The sequence below is a fragment of the Ruditapes philippinarum genome, unplaced genomic scaffold (genome assembly GCF_026571515.1).
Source record: "Ruditapes philippinarum isolate M1 unplaced genomic scaffold, ASM2657151v2 ctg986_1_1_1_1, whole genome shotgun sequence".
Classification (NCBI taxonomy): Eukaryota; Metazoa; Mollusca; class Bivalvia; order Venerida; family Veneridae; genus Ruditapes; species Ruditapes philippinarum.
Genome location: NW_026864627.1, coordinates 122,324 through 141,147, shown reverse-complemented (window position 1 = coordinate 141,147; position 18,824 = coordinate 122,324). Strand labels below are relative to the sequence as shown.

Genomic DNA, 18,824 nt, shown 5'->3' with positions numbered 1-18,824 from the left:
GCATGGATCCAGACCAGCCTGCGCATCTGCACAGTCTGATCAGGATCCATGCTGTTCGCTATCAGTTTCTGTACTTGTTATAGGGTTTGTAAGCGAACAGCATGGATCCTGATCAGACTGTGCGGATGCGCAGGCTGGTCTGGATCCATGCTGGTCGCAAACGCACTATGTTGGTTTTGTCATGACGCGGCTCATTTGTAGTTGTAAGGTTGTGTTTACAAAGCCAAGTACAGATTCTATCAGCAAATTCCAGGAAAGAGCCCTTACGTGTAGGAGAACCCTGTTGCCTATGACTCAGATGACAGACATCACCATAAAATATAGTCATGACTAATAGCTCACCTTGTAGTGACCACATGTACATTAATATCAAGATAGATAAACATGAACAGGGAGTGAAACAAGTTCATGTAAACAATGATAATCATTCAACTGACCACACCACATGATAATGGTTATCATACTGTATGATAATGGTTATCATGCCGTATGATAATGGTTGTCATGCTGTATGATAATGGTTGTCACATGACTGTTGTCACCTACAGATTTGTAATAATACTGGATCCTTGTATAGCTTTGTAATAATAATAGATCCCTGTATACTTTGTATTGGATACCTCTATACTTCGTTATTATAACAGATCCCTGTATACTTTTGTAATAATAATGGATCCCTCTATACTTTGTTATAATAATGGATCCCTGTATACTTTGTTATAATAAAAGATCCCTGTATATTTTGTAAAAGTAATGGAACCCTGTATACTTTGTAATAATAATGGATTCCTGTAAACTTTGTAATAAATGCCAGATTCCTGTATTGTATACTTTGTAATAATAATGGATCCCTGTATACTTTGTAATAATAATGGATCCCTGTATACTTTGTTATAATAATGGATCCCTGTATACCTTAATAATTATGGATCCCTGTATACTTCTAAAGTTTTCCATTTTATTTAAGCTACCATATTTACCTATACTAAAATGTTGTTATCTTTCAATTGCGAGAAAAAATAAAAACATGAAGCCAATAAATGAACATGAAACAAACAAAAAATTATAATGTCAATTAAATATGCAATTTGTACAGACAGATATGCACTAAAGTCATTAATATAATAATGAAGAGAGATTTATTTAAACTACTATGGCCACGAACTTGAACACAAGAATTCTATGCACATTATACAATGAAATTCTCTTACTAAATAACTTAAATGTAATGATCTTAAATGGTGGTACATGTATAAAGTCAGTTCAATTAAAATAACAGAATAAATTGCTCACATCAATATATTGACTTATTAGGTGTTAATGCCAATATATTATTAACTTCTAGAGTTTATCACATAACCGCGGCGCGAAGTGTAATAAAGCCATTTAATAAAAACGATATTACACTAGACAATATTACACTAAGTGTAATAACACTTTGATGTCACATCATTTGCACTATAAACATAGCTTAAAGCGTGCTAATGTTAGCGTTACACTATAGGCGCGTCAAAGAAAAATGACCCCTGTTAACAGTTTACCGTTCTTATTTTATATATGTGATAAATAGAATATTATATTTGTGTAGATTCAATACTTAATTTATTGAACTTCTTCGCCAGAGGCTCGCATAATATGATTTTATTCAACTCGTTCAATAAATTTAGTATTAAACCTACACTCATTCAATATCCTCTATGTATATGCCAATTAAAGACGTTTTCGGGAGTTTTCATAATAGACATGTAGGCAAAACTTAAACTGTTCAATAGAATTTCTATAAACTTGGCATGTTGTTAGAAATGTGAAAACAGAAACATTTTAAGCGAAAAAAAATTGGGGTCACCGGTCTCCTTTTTGAGTTATCTGCCCCTGAATCAGAATTGTTACTTATTTGAGGTCATTTCAAGGGCAGATAACATATACATACTTAAATGAATTCTTGTTTTTACTTCTGAAATATGTTTTTCTTTTTATTGTTGAGTACAATACATAATAACATGCAATTCATTATATCATTTCTGTTAATTTTTTTCAATGAAATTAAAAATACTTTAAATTCTTAAAAAGTAGGCCATTTTTTAAGAAAAAAATGCACAGATTAAAAGAAGAAGTGGAAAAAAAACTATCCACTCTAAATTCCTTCTTGCATTTTGCATATCGACTAAAACGAAGGTAAGCTTCATGAAAATAAGAAAAAAATTGTATTGTTTCCTTTCATTGTAAATTATCTGCCCTTGAATTTAACAAAAAAAGTCCAATTCAAGGGAAGATAACTCAAAAATGAGAACGGTGACCCCAATTTTATTTTTCGTTTTAAATGTTTCTGTTATCATATTCTAACAACATGCCAAGTTTAAAGAAATTCTATTGAACAGTTTTAATTTTGCCTATATGTCTATATGAAAACTCCCGAAAATGTCCTTAAGTGGCTTATGACGTATTTTTGCCAATATAACTGGCTGATGAAGTGTTTAGTCAATGTAAATATTATTGGCTTATCAAGTGTTTATGCCAACATATTGGTTTATAAACAATAAATATTAATTAGTTTAAAGGCATTTGACTGTTGTAATGAAACAACTGGATATCTTATATTGAAGTTTATGAATATTACACCAAGTATATGACATGCATTTTCTATTTATTATATTTCAAATTGGCTCTGCAAAGACCTTATGGCAAGTTTCCCAGCTGTACCTTACGTGGTACACCTCAGATTTCCCAGTATTCTTTACATCAGACTAAAACAGGCACCCGATCAACAACAAACTGTTCATAAAAAAGTTTATCCATGACTGAATTATTAAAATAATTTGGCTTTCAGTACAGATGCATGAAAGGTGCATGATTTATATTTTCTAACAAAATCTAACAAAGCATAGTTAAAAACTAGAAATGTGTCCATAGGACACGGGTGCCCCCACCGCGCCACTGTTCTGTCAATCTTTTTACTAAGTCAAGGGAAATAACTCTACAAATACTGGATAAATTCACAAGCGAAACCCCAGGTGCAAATCTAAATATGCTGAGCAACCTACCCATAAGGTTTAATGACTATGTCAAATCCTTTTTGAGTAACTTGCGACACAAGTTGAAAATTGCAAAAATTTTCTAAGTGAAGGGCAATAACTCTAAAAATACTAAATAAATCCAGAAGAAAATACCTGGTGCATAACTGCACATGCTGATCAATATTCCTGTAAAGTTACATGACTCTAGATATGTCAAATACTTTTTGAGTTACGTGTGACACATGTTGAAAATTGCAAAATTTTACTAAGTCAAGGGCAATAACTCTGAAAATACTAAAAATATCCAGACGAAAATACCCAGGTGCACAACTACACATGCTGATCAACATTCCTGTAAAGTTTCATGACTCTAGGTCAAATACTTTTTGAGTTATACGCGACACAAGTTGAAAATTGCAAAATTTTACTAAGTCAAGGGCAATAACTCTGAAAATACTAAAAATATCCAGACGAAAATACCCAGGTGCACAACTTCACATGCTGATCAACATTCCTGTAAAGTTACATGACTCTAGGTCAAATACTTTTTGAGTTACATGCGACACAAGTTGAAAATTGCAAAATTTTACTAAGTCAAGGGCAATAACTCTGAAAATACTAAAAATGTCCACACGAAAATACCCAGGTGCACAACTACACATGCTGATCAACATTCCTGTAAAGTTTCATGACTCTAGGTCAAATACTTATTGAGTTACATGCGACACAAGTTGAAAATTGCAAAATTTTACTTAGTCAAGGGCAATAACTCTGAAAATACTAAAAATATCCACACGAAAATACCCAGGTGCACAACTACACATGCTGATCAACATTCCTGTAAAGTTTCATGACTCTAGGTCAAATACTTTTTGAGTTACATGCGACACAAGTTAAAAATTGCAAAATTTTACTAAGTCAAGGGCAATAACTCTGAAAATACTAAAAATATCCACACGAAAATACCGAGGTGCACAACTACACATGCTGATCAACATTCCTGTAAAGTTTCATGACTCTAGGTCAAATACTTTTTGAGTTACATGCGACACAAGTTGAAAATTGCAAAATTTTACTTAGTCAAGGGCAATAACTCTGAAAATACTAAAATATCCACACGAAAATACCCAGGTGCACAACTACACATGCTGATCAACATTCCTGTAAAGTTTCATGACTCTAGGTCAAATACTTTTTGAGTTACGTGCGACACAAAAGTGAACGGACGGACGGAAGGACGGACGGAAGGACGGACGGACGGACGGACGGACGGACAAGGGTAAATCTAAATGCCCGCCACTAACGTGGGGGCACAATAAGGCCTTATCACAGTTGTGTAAAATGTATGTTCATGTTGCATGTAAACTGAGCCAGTCAAATTTAAACACATGACAGCTCATACATACATGAAACTCCTCATCGCACCATGTTACAGTTCGTATCTTATGCTCAACATACGAACCTTCCGATTTCTGTGAGCACTTGTAACCAATCTGTGTTAAATCGTGATGTAAACACGCAGCTACGTTTGACATCACTTCATCCGGATGTCCGACAACATCCTCTGCTGGTATATGGACATAATACTGCCCATAACACTTCTCGAAAGATTCATATGTTTTAAACTTTCTATAATACTGCTTATATGCTTGCTTTGAAAACTGTAGGTCTCGAGGAATTGGTTGATTTTTTGTTGTCACGAGTCTAACGTTAGAGACAAGAGCCTCGTCCTCCTCCGCTTCAAGTCTAGCCAATCGAACGAGTTCGTCACGAACATAGTTATAGCACACAAGTCTTTTACGAATATTCTCTCTCACAGTGTATTCAGCGAAAAGACAAGGAGAAGACTTTAATATTTCAATAAGTTCGTCAATACCATAATATAATGCCTCCTTTAGTACTTCCTCTGCACATTGAACTGGTGGTAAGATGTCATCTCGCAAATAATTTAAAATGTGATTAAAGTAAGTTCCATCTCTGAAAACAATTAAAGATATCATCAGCATTAATCAAAATCATCCATGTAAGCAAATTGAATAACAAATAAAAAGAAAAATGCATGAAACAATCACAACTGGAAATGTTGGCCTTCTTTTAGAAAAATGTAGCATATCTGTATATGTTTTATATTTAATATTTTGCTGATTTGTTTTGGCACCAATTCTCTGTTAAGGTAACATGAAGGCTTTAATTGAGTAGAACCACAACACTTATAATCTGATTATATAGCCTGGCAAGACTTGAACTCACATCAAGTAAGGTCGAAGTAATTAAAAGTTGGTGAAACTAACCTTTTAGCCACAGACAACCATTATTTTGTGTTAAGTCATAAATTCCATTAAGTATTGAACACAAGTATTAATATAAAACTTAAAAGTTATCATAATATTTACTCTTTTATGTATTAAAAGCAACTGTCAGTGGCGCATGGCTGTGTGGTTAACGCGGCGGATTAGTAATCTAATGATGACTTTCCGCGTAGGTTCAAACCCTGTCAGGGGCAAGCAGTTGTTTTCTTGAGTAAACTTCACTCATTGTTCAGTACCTATTGGTTCCAGGAATGGATTCTCTAGTGTGTCTTTAAGCTTCCTACACAATTGAACAAGAAAATGTACCTGTCAATGAAATAGTTGTGGTCACTGTCTGTGTCTATATCATGTCGTCCACTAAACATAACAGCTAACATTGAATCAGGGAATCTTTGTAACGTAGCCAATCTTGTTGCAAACAGTTTACCTCCAACATTTAAGTTTATTACATTTGGAAACTGTAAATATATAAATGAAAAAATATCATTACATCAGCATATCATTGATTAGTATTATAAACACATGTTATAACAAGACATGTTCATGTTCATCATGTTCCATTTTTCTCAGAGCTGGAAAGTTAAATTAAAACAACATAGAAAAGCAGGCACAATTTGTCAAATCGGCTGAAATGTGCTTTAGTAGCAGACTTACATATATTGATGGTCAACAAATGTTTTAGGTTTGAAGTGAAAACCTTAGTCATGAAAGGGAAATAAAGAGGCAAAAATGGATTTATGGATTATCTGCCCCATAGAAATGCATCTCAAATTTGAGCATGAACAAGTACTCCCAAGTTTAAAATGAGTGTCTAATGTACCTTAACAAAAAAGTTAATCCAAAGTTAACCAAGAAATTCAAAGTCAAAAAGGGGGCATAACTGAGAAAAAAAATTACAAAGTTACATTTGTACCTGCCCTAAAGAAATGCATTCAAATTTACAAATTGAAGAAGTATTGTAAGTTTGAAGTGATTAACTTTGGCAGATTTTGAGAAGTTGACCACTTTCGCACATCTTCATAAATTAAGTTTGCCGAATCAGTAGTTCGACAAAACCACCATAGTTCTTTTTTAATTTGTGGCAAAGGCCTGTCCTTTCAGTAGAGGAAAAAATGCAACAAAAATCACATTTTAAGAGGGGGACCCTTTAAAAATAGTCTAATAACTTCAAAATTGTAATGATATTGAGTTATTTTATATTCATATGACCTTTAACCTTAATACTCATTTCTGTAAATTTCCACTGACCACGTTGTGCCTGTAGAATGTTATATCTTGGGAGATTTCCCGCCAATGCATCAGTCCAGATAATAAAACTGACTAGAACACACCTGTGTCTTTTCTCTTATTATATTCACATTTGTGAATCGCATGGACCAACTTTAATAGTATATAAGATATACAAAGAATATTACATGGTGTCAGAATTTATAGTTGGAATAAAAGATAACAAAATATGGAATTAACAGGACTTTCTGTGCCAGTTATAAACTGGGAAGCGTCAAATCTTCCTGAACAATGGATTAAATTCCAAAGGCATGTGGAACTGATGTTTACAGGGCCGCTCAAGAACAAAACTAAGAAAGAAAAAATATCATATTTGTTGATATGGGTCGGTGACAAGGGCAGGGACATTCACGCTACATGGGAACCCTTCACTGGCGATGATGCTGAAAATCTTCAGGCTTATTATGATAAGTTCAAAGCACATGTGCAGCCGTCCTTGAACCCGATATTTGCGAGGTACAAGTTTAACAATGAAGTGCAAGGCACTGACAGTATCGATGCCTTCATCACAAGACTAAGACTAAGTGCAGCAGATTGCAGCTTTAAAGACAAGGACGAAATGATCAGAGACAGAATTGTTTTTGGGACAAATTCTGGAAAAGTACGAGAGAAGTTGATAAACAAAGGCGAGGGATTAACACTCGAAAATGCTATTCAAATCGCACAAGCACACGAATATGCACAGAAACAACTTCAATCAATGGCAGCAGCTAATGATGTACACCTGGTTAAGCAGCACAAATCAAAACATAAAGGATACAAGAACCAACCATTTCAGCAACCTAAACAACAACAACAACAGCAAAGAAATTATCATAACACTCAAAAACAAGATGGAAGAAAACCACTGAAATGTCAACGATGTGGACAGAACACTCACAGACAAGGGTCAAAATGTCCAGCTGAACATTCAACGTGTTACGCATGTGGAAAGCAAAATCATTTTGCAAGCGTTTGCAGATCTAGAAATAAAAACGTTGACAATGTGAAGTATTCTGAATACAATTATAGTGACAACGTTCATTCGTAAAATCAGGATTATTACGTTGATATGGTAAAGTTTTCATCTTCTACTCCTGATCGTGCCTTTGTTCCAATTAATGTCGGTCCTTCCCATATTCCTGTTAAATTTAAGATAGATACTGGGAGCGCGGTAGATATTCTACCATTGAGCCATTATGAGAAATTAAAGATAAAACGACCTCTTGAAATCGCAGAAAATAGATTAACATCGTACACAGGCAACATGTTACCTGTATGCGGTATAATAAATCTGCAATTGCGCTACAACAACAAGACTAGCGAGTCATTATGTTATGTTGTTGATAGTCCGACAGTCCCGCTGCTAAGTTTACAATCGTCTGTTAACTTAGGCCTGATAAAGCTCACCTATTCAATAGACAGGTCAAATACAGAATTAGATAAACAAAGGGTCATGTCAGAGTATGGGAACTTATTCCAAGGTGTAGGGGTTATCCCAGGTGAATGTAAACTTCACATTAAGAGTGATGCTGTTCCTGTAATAAACGCACCTAGGCGAGTGCCGGAAGCTTTAAGGGACAGGCTTCACGAAGAACTCCAGCGCATGGAGAATGATGGAATAATAACTAAGGTCACTGAACCCACGGACTGGGTGAACTCCCTAGTCATGGTAGAAAAACCAAAGACAGGTAAACTCAGTGTTTGCCTTGATCCAAAAGCTTTAAATGAGGCTATAAGGCGACCTCACTACCCAATGCGTACTATTGACGACGTTACATCAAGACTGACTGATGCAAAATACTTCAGCATTCTTGACATTACACACGCATACTGGAGCATCAAACTTGATGAACAGTCTTCATTATTAACAACCTTCAGCACGGTATTCGGCAGATACCGTTGGTTAAGACTCCCATATGGCATATCTGCATCGAGTGACATATTCATGCAGAAAGTAGATGAAATTTTTGAAGGATTGCAGGGTCTAACAGCCATAGTAGATGACATTTTGATATATGGGAAGACACGTGAAGAACATGACGTAAACTTGCGTAACGCCCTTGAAAGAGCACATTCCAAGGGAGTAAAGTTCAATCCGGACAAATGTATCATCGGGGTAAATGAAGTCCCATTCTTTGGTCACCTTATAACATCAACAGGGTTAAAGCCAGATCCTAGTAAAATAGAGGCAATTATGAACCTCAAAATACCAGAAAATAGACAGCAACTTGAAAATGTTCTTGGTATGGCAAATTATCTGCAAAAAATTCTCTCCAAACCTAGCAGAGGTCACAAGCCCCATGAGATCCCTACTAAAGAAAGATGTAGAATTTGTTTGGGATTTTTCCCAGACAGAAGCATTTACGAAAATGAAAAACATAATCACAAGTACCCCTGTTCTTGCATATTTTGACCCGAAACAGAGTGTAACTCTTGAATCTGACTCTTCGATGCGTGGGGTCGGCTCAGCCATCATCCAAAATGGCCGCCCAGTTGCCTTTGCTTCTAGGACATTGACAGAGACTGAATCTAATTATGCTAACATAGAAAGAGAGATGTTAGCAATACTGTTTGGTTGCACGCGCTTCCATCAGTATGTATACGGTAGACATGTAATTGTACACTGCGACAACAAACCTATTAGCTCAATCATGTTGAAAAGTTTGTCTGCATGTCCACCGAGACTTCAAAGAATGCGGTTACAGTTATCAAAATATGACCTTGACGTACGCCACGTTCCTGGAAAACAAGTACCAATCAGTGACTTACTTTCTAGACAACCGCTTCCAGAGACATTACAATTAGAGGGTCTCGACTTACATGTACATACAGTGTTGAAAGGGTTACACATAACCGATAACAGACTGGAATCAATCAGGCATGAAACTCAAAATGACACGAGCATGCAGATTCTGAAGAGAACTATTATTGACGGATGGCCAGTTTCACGTGCAGACTGTAAACAAGAAATAATTGAGTTCTGGAACCACAGGGACGAATTGTCGTCTGTAAATGACCTTATATTCAGAGGGCAGAGAATCGTCATACCTGTCTCTGCAAGAAAACAGGTGATTGAATCAGTGCACCAAGGTCACATGGGTGTAGAAAAATGTTTACAAAGGGCTAAAGACGTAATGTTTTGGCCTGGCATGACAAAAGAAATCACGAATCATGTCTTAAAATGTGCTTTATGTCAAAAGTACAGGTATTCTAACGCTAAAGAACCATTAACTCCCCACGACGTGCCGGACCGACCTTGGCAAAACATTGCCGCTGATCTCTTCTTCTTTGACAGTAAGGACTACTTGCTGACTGTCGACTACTATAGTAGATACTTTGAGGTAGATGCTCTACCTAACACACAAAGCATTACTATAATTAGAAAGCTAAAAGTTCACTTAGCAAGGTATGGCATTTGTGACAAACTTGTCACTGATAATGGGCCACAATTCTCTTCTGAAATATTTTCAGATTTTGCAAAAGATTGGGGGTTTTCCCACATAACATCCAGCCCACTCCACCCTAACAGTAATGGATTGGCCGAAAAAACAGTGTCGATTATTAAACGGATATTCAGGAAAGCTCAGGAGAGTAACCGAGATCCTTATCTCGCGATACTTGAGTACAGAAACACCCCTCTTGAATGTGGCTTCTCCCCAAATCAATTACTAATGGGTAGAAGAACTAAATCTATTCTACCTACCACAAATTCTCAGTTACAACCCAAAACAGTAAATTGTAAACAGGTACGCGAAAAGATGCAGAAAATAAAGCAGAAACAAAAAAGTTGCTATGATAAAACATCAAAGCAACTACCCCTTCTTACACTTAATGAGTATGTCCGCATCAAGGTCAACAAAACATGGGAACCAGCAAAAGTGATAAAAATTCACAATGACCGATCCTACTCTGTAATAACTCATGCAGGTGGCATTTACCGCAGAAATAGGCGAATGCTTAATAAAACTGAAGAAACTTTCCCAGAAATGCAGGAATTTTCCCCCAACATTTTGGCTAATAACCCTACCACTCCCTCAATTAATGGGAAAATTTCAGAATCACATGATGCTGACCACTCATTGACCTCCAATAAGCCCAGCCCAATTGACCACTATTATCACACACGATCAGGCAGGGAAGTGAAATTGACCAAACGATATTATAATGAGAAACATGGTGAACAATTGAAAGAAAAAAAAAATACTGAGTGTTTACTAATAAGAAAACATCACAAACAAAAAAATAAACTATAAAGAAAAATATATATATAAACTGGAATAAACACATACTTTGTTTGATAAACATAATTATATTTGTTTATATAAACTGATGAATTATTTAATTGATATTTAAACATGTGTTATTCTAACGTTATTTTTAAATTGAACCATATTTCTTTATGATTTATCAACAAGTGGATACCATTCAGCTATGTATTTAAAAAGAGGGAAATGTAATGATATTGAGTTATTTTATATTCATATGACCTTTAACCTTAATACTCATTTCTGTAAATTTCCACTGACCACGTTGTGCCTGTAGAATGTTATATCTTGGGAGATTTCCCGCCAATGCATCAGTCCAGATAATAAAACTGACTAGAACACACTTGTGTCTTTTCTCTTATTATATTCACATTTGTGAATCGCATGGACCAACTTTAATAGTATATAAGATATACAAAGAATATTACAAAAATAAAACATTAAAAACAGTGAAAAAATTCAGACAGCCCTCTTCCTGGCTTTGAATTCCTGAAACATTTCTTTATCAACCAATTCATCTCAGTTGGAATCACTAAAGGTACAAGCATTTCCTCTAGACTGTGAAAAACTGATCAAACTATCACATCCCTTAGCAAAAGGAAAGGCATTTAACTTGTAGTTATATTGCAGTTATTTAGCAGTTTTTTCAAATAAATGCCTTTTTTACAATTTTTTGCCCTTCATCTTAATTTGTAGGATTCCATTTAAACAGCAGTTCTTAAAAAACTGGTAAAAACTTGTTGTTAAAAAACTTGTGTCCAGCATTTTTTACCAGTTTTTCAACATTTAAAAATAAATGGTGATGTTAAACAATACTTACATTACCATTTTTTACAAGTTATTTTCTTGAACCATTTTTTTAAGCTAAAAGATTGTGACAGAAGCTGCAGTTTTTACAAGTTTTATTTAAATGCTTTTAGGAAAATATAATTCATGCACACTAATATTCACTTAATACCTTGTAGTGCATCATAGCAATATTGCCTTGCAGAAATATATACTGGTATTTAAAAAGTCCCAGTATTTCCCAGTTATGATCCTAGAAAATTCCAGAATGTTAAAACCAGTCTTGGCTATTCTAGTGTGGCATAGGAAATACCAGTTACTGAGAACTAGGCATTTCTGATAATTTTTAAACAACTCATCAATTTCTAAGTTATACTAGGAATTGTAATTTATTTTCTGAGATTTCTAAGACTTAAGATTTTGCAAAATTCCTAGTCTTTAGGAATTACTTAGAATTTATCTTGTAGAACAAAATCCTTAACATCTGTGCTAAATTCCTTGAATCTTACATAAATTCCTAAAGACTAGGAATTCTCTTTGTTGAAAGTAAACAAGTAGATAAAGAAGGAATTAGACAATAAAATTGAAGATAAAAATGTTTTTTTTTAAATAAAACAACATAGGGCCTACTGATCTAGATCTATTTAATAATATTTTTCTAGGATTACTATCATTATTTAGATTCTAATTGAAATTTAATAATCAATTGACCTTAATGGTCAACCTGCATTTCTGACAATTTTATCATTGGCCATTTAATTAATAGATAATAGGAGTATATAATCCAAAAAGAAATAACAAATGTACAGGCACTCCAAGTAAATCAAAGACGTATTATTATAAACCTTAAAAAAATCAATAATTGACATCTGAAGTATGTAATTTTTATCAGTTGTGTAGAGCTATTTTTAGCGCTCTCAAATTGCATCCACTGATGTCATGCTTCAGTGCACAGGCTGTGTGTATAAACCACTTTATACATTATACTGCCTGTTGACATTTTTATGGAGTGTGATTTGAACATATGTAGATCTAATTAGGGGTGGATTTAAGGTGATAATTATTGCATAGTTGAAAATCCAAAGTGGCAAATTGACTCTTGTGCACATTTTTTCACGTGTCATATTTGCATGTGCATTTCCAAATTTTCACGAGTCAAAACCCGAATCCCCGCGTCAATAGAGAGTCCTGAATTAAAGTAGGCTGACGGATATTAACGATGATAACTTAGTCTTTACTTAACCAGCGAACCTTTACGATTATACTCGAGCAATATCCGTATATTTACGCTAACCAAGACGAGCATAATTTCATGACGTATTGGATACGTATACTGATGACGTAGCAACACAATTGTTTTGGAAACTACTGTAGCATTGTATGAAATTCAAGCGCTTGTTGGGCTTAAAATAATAGATTTTTGAAATAAAATTCAACGATATAATTGAAATTATTCAGTCATTGTATTGACGGCAAAAACAACAGAAGTACACGAAATTTTGCGAATCAAGCACATGTTACTGACGTAGTACACATGTTTATTACGTAGAACATAGGTTTATTGTGCGCGCAATATTCAAAGACGGCAGACACTTCGTCTCTTATCAACAGTGAACTGATATCGTCTCCCCAATAAAGACATACAACGAGGAAGGTGAAATAGCTCAAGCAAATTATCAGAAGATCGAAGACCTTCAAAGCTGCAATCGGTGAAATTCACTGTGAGTATTGTCATAAATGCACTGATTTTTTCCCAAACAGAGCCGGCGTGTTTATGACCCCTAGAAAAAATGAAGAGTCTACTCAGTAGAGATTATTTTAATGACCTTTCTTCACTTCTAAAAGCATTATTTTGTAACAATTTGCCGACTGTAACAATAGAAATAATAATTGTATTTCCAGCTTATTCCTAGTTACAGTTAAGATACTTAAACCTTACTGGAAAAAATGCGTAAACGGACATTTGTCACATATTTTCGCGACCTGTTTTTATTTATTTCTTTGTTGAACAGGAAAGATATAATAATAATGAATAAAAAAACAAAGCATCGTTGAAGATGGTTGTGCTTCCCTGCAGGAAATTATTTGCTTATGCCCTCTAAAAGTTTAAAATATTGTTTTGAAAAATGCATGTTAGCAAGTTTTTTTACTTCCAGACAGTTTAATACCCTAGTATGCAGACAGTTCACTACCTTAGAAATTTTGCACTTGTATTAGAAAAAAAAAGTTTTTCATAAAGAAACAATATTTTTATATCACCATTAATTTATGTAGATCTAGTTATATATTAGAATATGATAAACAAGATCAACAAGAAAAGATAATGTTCAATAAGCCTACATCATGTCTGTATTTTAAAATAACACATTACTGACTGTATTTTTAAATCACAATAAGATACCTCCAAAAATTTATTTGAAACAGAAATCATGTTTTCTGTTTGTTTTTGATTTGTATGTGTGTGTTTGAGTGTGATTTAATCTCTAGATTTCTGTGCATGTATAGGAATTATTGGACCACTAAAAAGTTGTCAAGGCCACCAAAATTTATCGGTCAGTGGTCCAGTCCCAGGTGACAGCCTAGCTAAAATGGTTTGTCTTTGACACTGCCTAAGCCTATACTAGAGAATCTGAATACTGGTCCATTAAAATAAATCCCACATGATGATTTGCAAAGAACAAAAATAGCACAAACAGTGACTGTCATACTTTAAGCACTAACCTGAATACATTGCCTTAATCTCAGTCATTGAATTTAAGATTTTTGAATATATACTTGTCCGAATTCCAGTTTTGAATTTATTCTACTATATATTTAATTTAATTCTCTTAAAATTTACACTGGTCATGGGCCACCTGGCCAGTGCTTAATTCGATGACTGTAATCTGTTATTGTATTAGGGGGCAGGACGTGTAGTGGTTGAACACGCTTGAACAAGATATTTTTGTGGCCCCACTTTAGTGGCGAACATTTAGATTTACCCTTGTCCGTCTGTTCTCTTTTGTGTCGAATGTAACTCAAAAAGTATTTGACCTAGAGTCATGAAACTTTACAGGAATGTTGATTAGCATGTGTAGTTGTGCACCTGGGTATTTTTGTCTGGATTTATATAGTATTTTTAGAGTTATTGCCCTTGACTTAGTAAAATTTTGCAATTTTCAACTTGTGTCGCATGTAACTCAAAATGGGTTTGACATAGAGTCATGAAACTTTGCAGAAATGTTGATCAGCATGTGAAGTTGTGCACTGGATATTTTCGTGTGGATTTATTATCTTTTAGAGTTATTGACCTTGACTTAGAAAATTTTTGCAATTTTCAACTTGTCGCATGTAAATCAAAAAGGATTTGACCTAGTCATTAAGCCTTACGGGAAGGTCGGTCAGCATATGACTAGTTGTGTACCTTGGGTTCCGCTTGTGGATTTATTTCGTATTTGTAGAGTTATTTCCCTTGACTTTGTAAAAACCGTTTCATTATGTTGTGTTATTTGTTCCTTGAGTGCTTGAGTTAGAATCAACCAACTTTACAGAAATAATGATCAACATCACTAAATTACAGGAATAACAATGATAATAAATAATAATAAAAAATACACAGTATATTTTCATAAGTTTGCCTTTTTTTGGTGAACTTCAAAACTTACATATGTGAATAAATGAGCATAAAAACTGCCCTGGATTTTCACTTATCAAATTTCAAAATATGTACATGACCAGTTTATAACTTCAATAGCTTTGTATAACCAAAAGCTACAAATCTGAGGCCCAGAACAGAGTGTGTCATAAACACTTCCTTCATGAATGGCCATTTAAAAAGAAAATCAAATAACATACAAACCCACTTACCTGAAAATATATGTGAGAGTTTTGTAAATATTTAAGACACAGAAACCATTTTGTCAAGTTTGCAATGATTTTACTCGCTTGAACCAAGTGTGCATTCACTTCACGTCCTGCCAAGTGATTTGTATTTATTTCGTATTCAAATATCTTGGTATATTTCCATATGTAGAGAAATGTATTTGTTTGATTTCAGATAAGAATTGGTACCACAAGGCCACAAAGGGAGGAGTTCAACTTACTCGTGGATGATGTTCAAAGCTGAGGAGAGTGAGAGCTTAAATCTATAAAACGGGTCAAAAACTTTTGATATAGAAACTGTCATAAATTCTTCAGTTAATTGAAAGAGGGCAAGTTGTACAAAATGCCATGGAGCTAAATATACATGGAGAAGAAACTGTGATGTCACACAGTTAAATTCAGTATTGTGTTCAGAATTGTGGCAGAATTGTGTTCTTATAAGTTATCATATGTCGGGGATTTTCAGAGATTTGATGCATCCTGGGTAAAAATAGCCAAAACACCGTCATATTGAATTCCCGAGGAAGATGAAACATTTTTTTGCTTAAATAAGAAGCAATAGTTATTTATTGTAAAAGGTACTATACACACTTTTCTATACAAATATTTCTCTGATGAAAATCTATGTAGGGGTATGTTAACAATAATTCATGGATATCGTCTAAGTTTAACGAGAATGCGAAAATTGGAGACTATCGGGAAAACCCAATTATCACCGAAGCCTGCAAAGGATTGTGGGTCTGAATCTGACTATTATCTATTTTTAGAGCTTCCTATCTGTTGTGTGTATATATCTGTGAAAATGCAAAGAAGTCGTTGGATTACCAAAGATCAACATTTCATTTGATTACCAGAGATCATCAATTCACTGGATTGCAATATAACGTAAATGATGTACACTAGACAGCTAGGCCTTTAGAATATAAAAGATATCACCATCAAAGAAGAAATAAAATAACTTTTTTAAAATGTTATCCAATCTTTTAATGCTTTTAAAATGTAAGCACTATTTGGTGTAACGTCTTGTAGGCGTTACAAGAATTATATGGTGTTTTTCAACATTTTGACCATTTTAGAAGAGAAATACTATGATTTCTTTTTCGTTTTTGTTCATAACAATGTCATTGGATAAGATTTTTGTACTTAACATTTTTGCTCATTACAAACGCATATATGGCCTTTAATCTCAAAGTTCAAAAGATCCAGAGGCTTATTGTGAGATTTTTGACAGTTCAATATGTCTGTTGTTCGTCTTAACAATTTCTAATGTTAAATACATTAAAAAGTGTCCAAAACTATAAGTCCACACAGTAATCAAATTGGTTGCCTAATGAAACTAAAAGGGCAATGCTTTTGAGTTCATGAAAAGTTAGGGGATTTGGTGATTTGTAAGAAATCTATGTACATACATATGTGTCAATGTAATAGAAATTCCATGTACATGTACATTTATTTTCAGATGTGAACAGTTGTTAACAGTATTATATTAGCTCAAATAAATGCAACAGTTTTTTGAAAGTTTTTTTGCAGTTATTTATGAGGTCATATAAAGGCTTCAGTAGTTTTTTGAAAGTTTTTTAATGATGTCATATAAATGGTTGAAAATGCAAACACAATTTTTTGGCAGTTATTTATGAGGTCATATAAATGGTTGGAAATGCTATCTCCATATTTGGAGGCAGTTTTATGATGTCATCTCATTTACATATTTCGGCTGATTTCAATGCTTTTTCAATGCTAAATAACTGCATTTTAAATGCATTTTAACTGCATTTTAAATGCTTTCTACATAATCACATTTGTCAAGGAAAACTGCTTAATAAATGGTTAAAACTGGTCAGAAAAACAATGCTAAATAACTGCAAGTTAAATGCCTTTCCTTTTCCTAAGGGATACTTGATATACAGTCCAGTATATTATATGAGCCGCGTCATGACAAAATCAACATAATGGGTTTGCGACCAGCATGGATCCAGACCAGCCTGTGCATCCGGGCAGTCTGATCAGGATCCATGCTGTTCGCTTACCAACTACAATACAAGTAGAAAAACTGATAGCGAACAGCATGGATCCTGATCAGACTGCGCGGATGTGCAGGCTGGTCTGGATCCATGCTGGTTGAAAACGCACTATCTTGGTTTTGTCGTGACAAGGATCATATATCATTATAGTGCTTTGTCCATTAAGTACACATACTGTAACTCAAAGCAACGTCAAATTATACCAAATTTTAGGCATAACTCTTGATAGTGACATTGTTATTCAGTCTCTTCATTATCAAAAAATGCAAAACTTGTAACGAGTAACAACAGCATGTTTACGACAGTCAATTAATGGTATTGCATCTATGAAATCCATCAATGATAGGGTTTATTCTTATACTATTTCAAGAGAAATATATCCGAAAACTACTCCACTTGAGAAATCAATGTTTTCCAGATTTGAATGAATTTTCATCAAAGTGAGTTAAGAAAAAGGAAAGTAAAGTAACTACAATTACTGAATTGTTAACTTGCTCTCGTCTTTCGCAGTTGTCATCTTTCTGAGACATAATTAAAGGTAATAAATATAAAATTCAATTTTGTTTTGAGGGAGATAACTCAGTTACAACAATGGCATAGACTAAAACACAAACAATACAGGTATGATATGAAACGGTAGACAGACATTTCATTATTGAGACGGTTCATACCAAGACGATTCACACCAAGACGTTTCACTCCCTTTTATACCAAAATTATTTTGATACTTATGATATACAAAAATAGACCTTAAATCATTTCAGTTATTTAACTTCTTTATTGTTGTATTTAGTTATAGTTCTTTAAAGGTGTTAATGGAAAAGTTTCTGTTTCCAATTGGCTGTTGTCAAAAAAATAGTTTAATGGTCAAATAAACACGGCCATAAAAAACCAAGTTTCTAAGGGTATGCTTTTCCACGTGCTTATCGTGCAAGGTGTACATGACAAATCAATAACTTAAGTACACGATTATGAGGTGCCCGTACAGGTGTATCGTTAGCAGAAATATGATTTTAATATGATGATAATAGGACTGAAATATGCAATGTCAAAAAGGTGATCCATTGCTCATTTTGAGTTGCAAATAACTGATTTAATAGGGGTGTCAAACTGTTGATCGTTTCATTGTTTGAGACTTACAAAAATAATCAGTATAATTAAAATATTGATATTTTTTTTATTATTTTCAAAAATATTAATAACTGTACTGGTTAATGGTAATGATTTCAATATTAATAACCATGGAGCTAAATATAGATACATCTGTGTTATTACTGATACTTATATGTCTTTGTTGTT

General features: G+C 34.1%; 1 protein-coding gene and 1 long non-coding RNA gene across 3 annotated transcripts; one reads left to right on the top strand and one right to left on the bottom strand.

Moving 5' to 3' along the window:
- Positions 1-4,334: 4,334 nt before the first annotated feature.
- Positions 4,335-18,119, bottom strand: LOC132726306 (BTB/POZ domain-containing protein KCTD7-like). 2 transcript variants are annotated; one of them, XM_060711614.1, is made up of 3 exons: positions 18,005-18,119; positions 5,630-5,781; positions 4,335-4,991 (listed from the first exon to the last, which is right to left on the bottom strand). In XM_060711614.1, the coding sequence occupies exons 1-3, from the start codon at positions 18,053-18,055 to the stop codon at positions 4,364-4,366; spliced, it is 831 nt and encodes a 276-aa protein (XP_060567597.1). In that variant the 5' UTR covers positions 18,056-18,119; the 3' UTR covers positions 4,335-4,363. The 2 variants fall into 2 exon arrangements, with proteins under 2 accessions (XP_060567597.1, XP_060567598.1); XM_060711615.1 differs by lacking the exon at positions 18,005-18,119 and adding an exon at positions 17,401-17,509.
- On the top strand, positions 12,586-17,022 carry LOC132726307 (uncharacterized). The gene is made up of 2 exons (XR_009625176.1): positions 12,586-13,364; positions 15,680-17,022. It is a non-coding gene; the product is annotated as an uncharacterized LOC132726307 (long non-coding RNA).
- Positions 18,120-18,824: the final 705 nt, after the last annotated feature.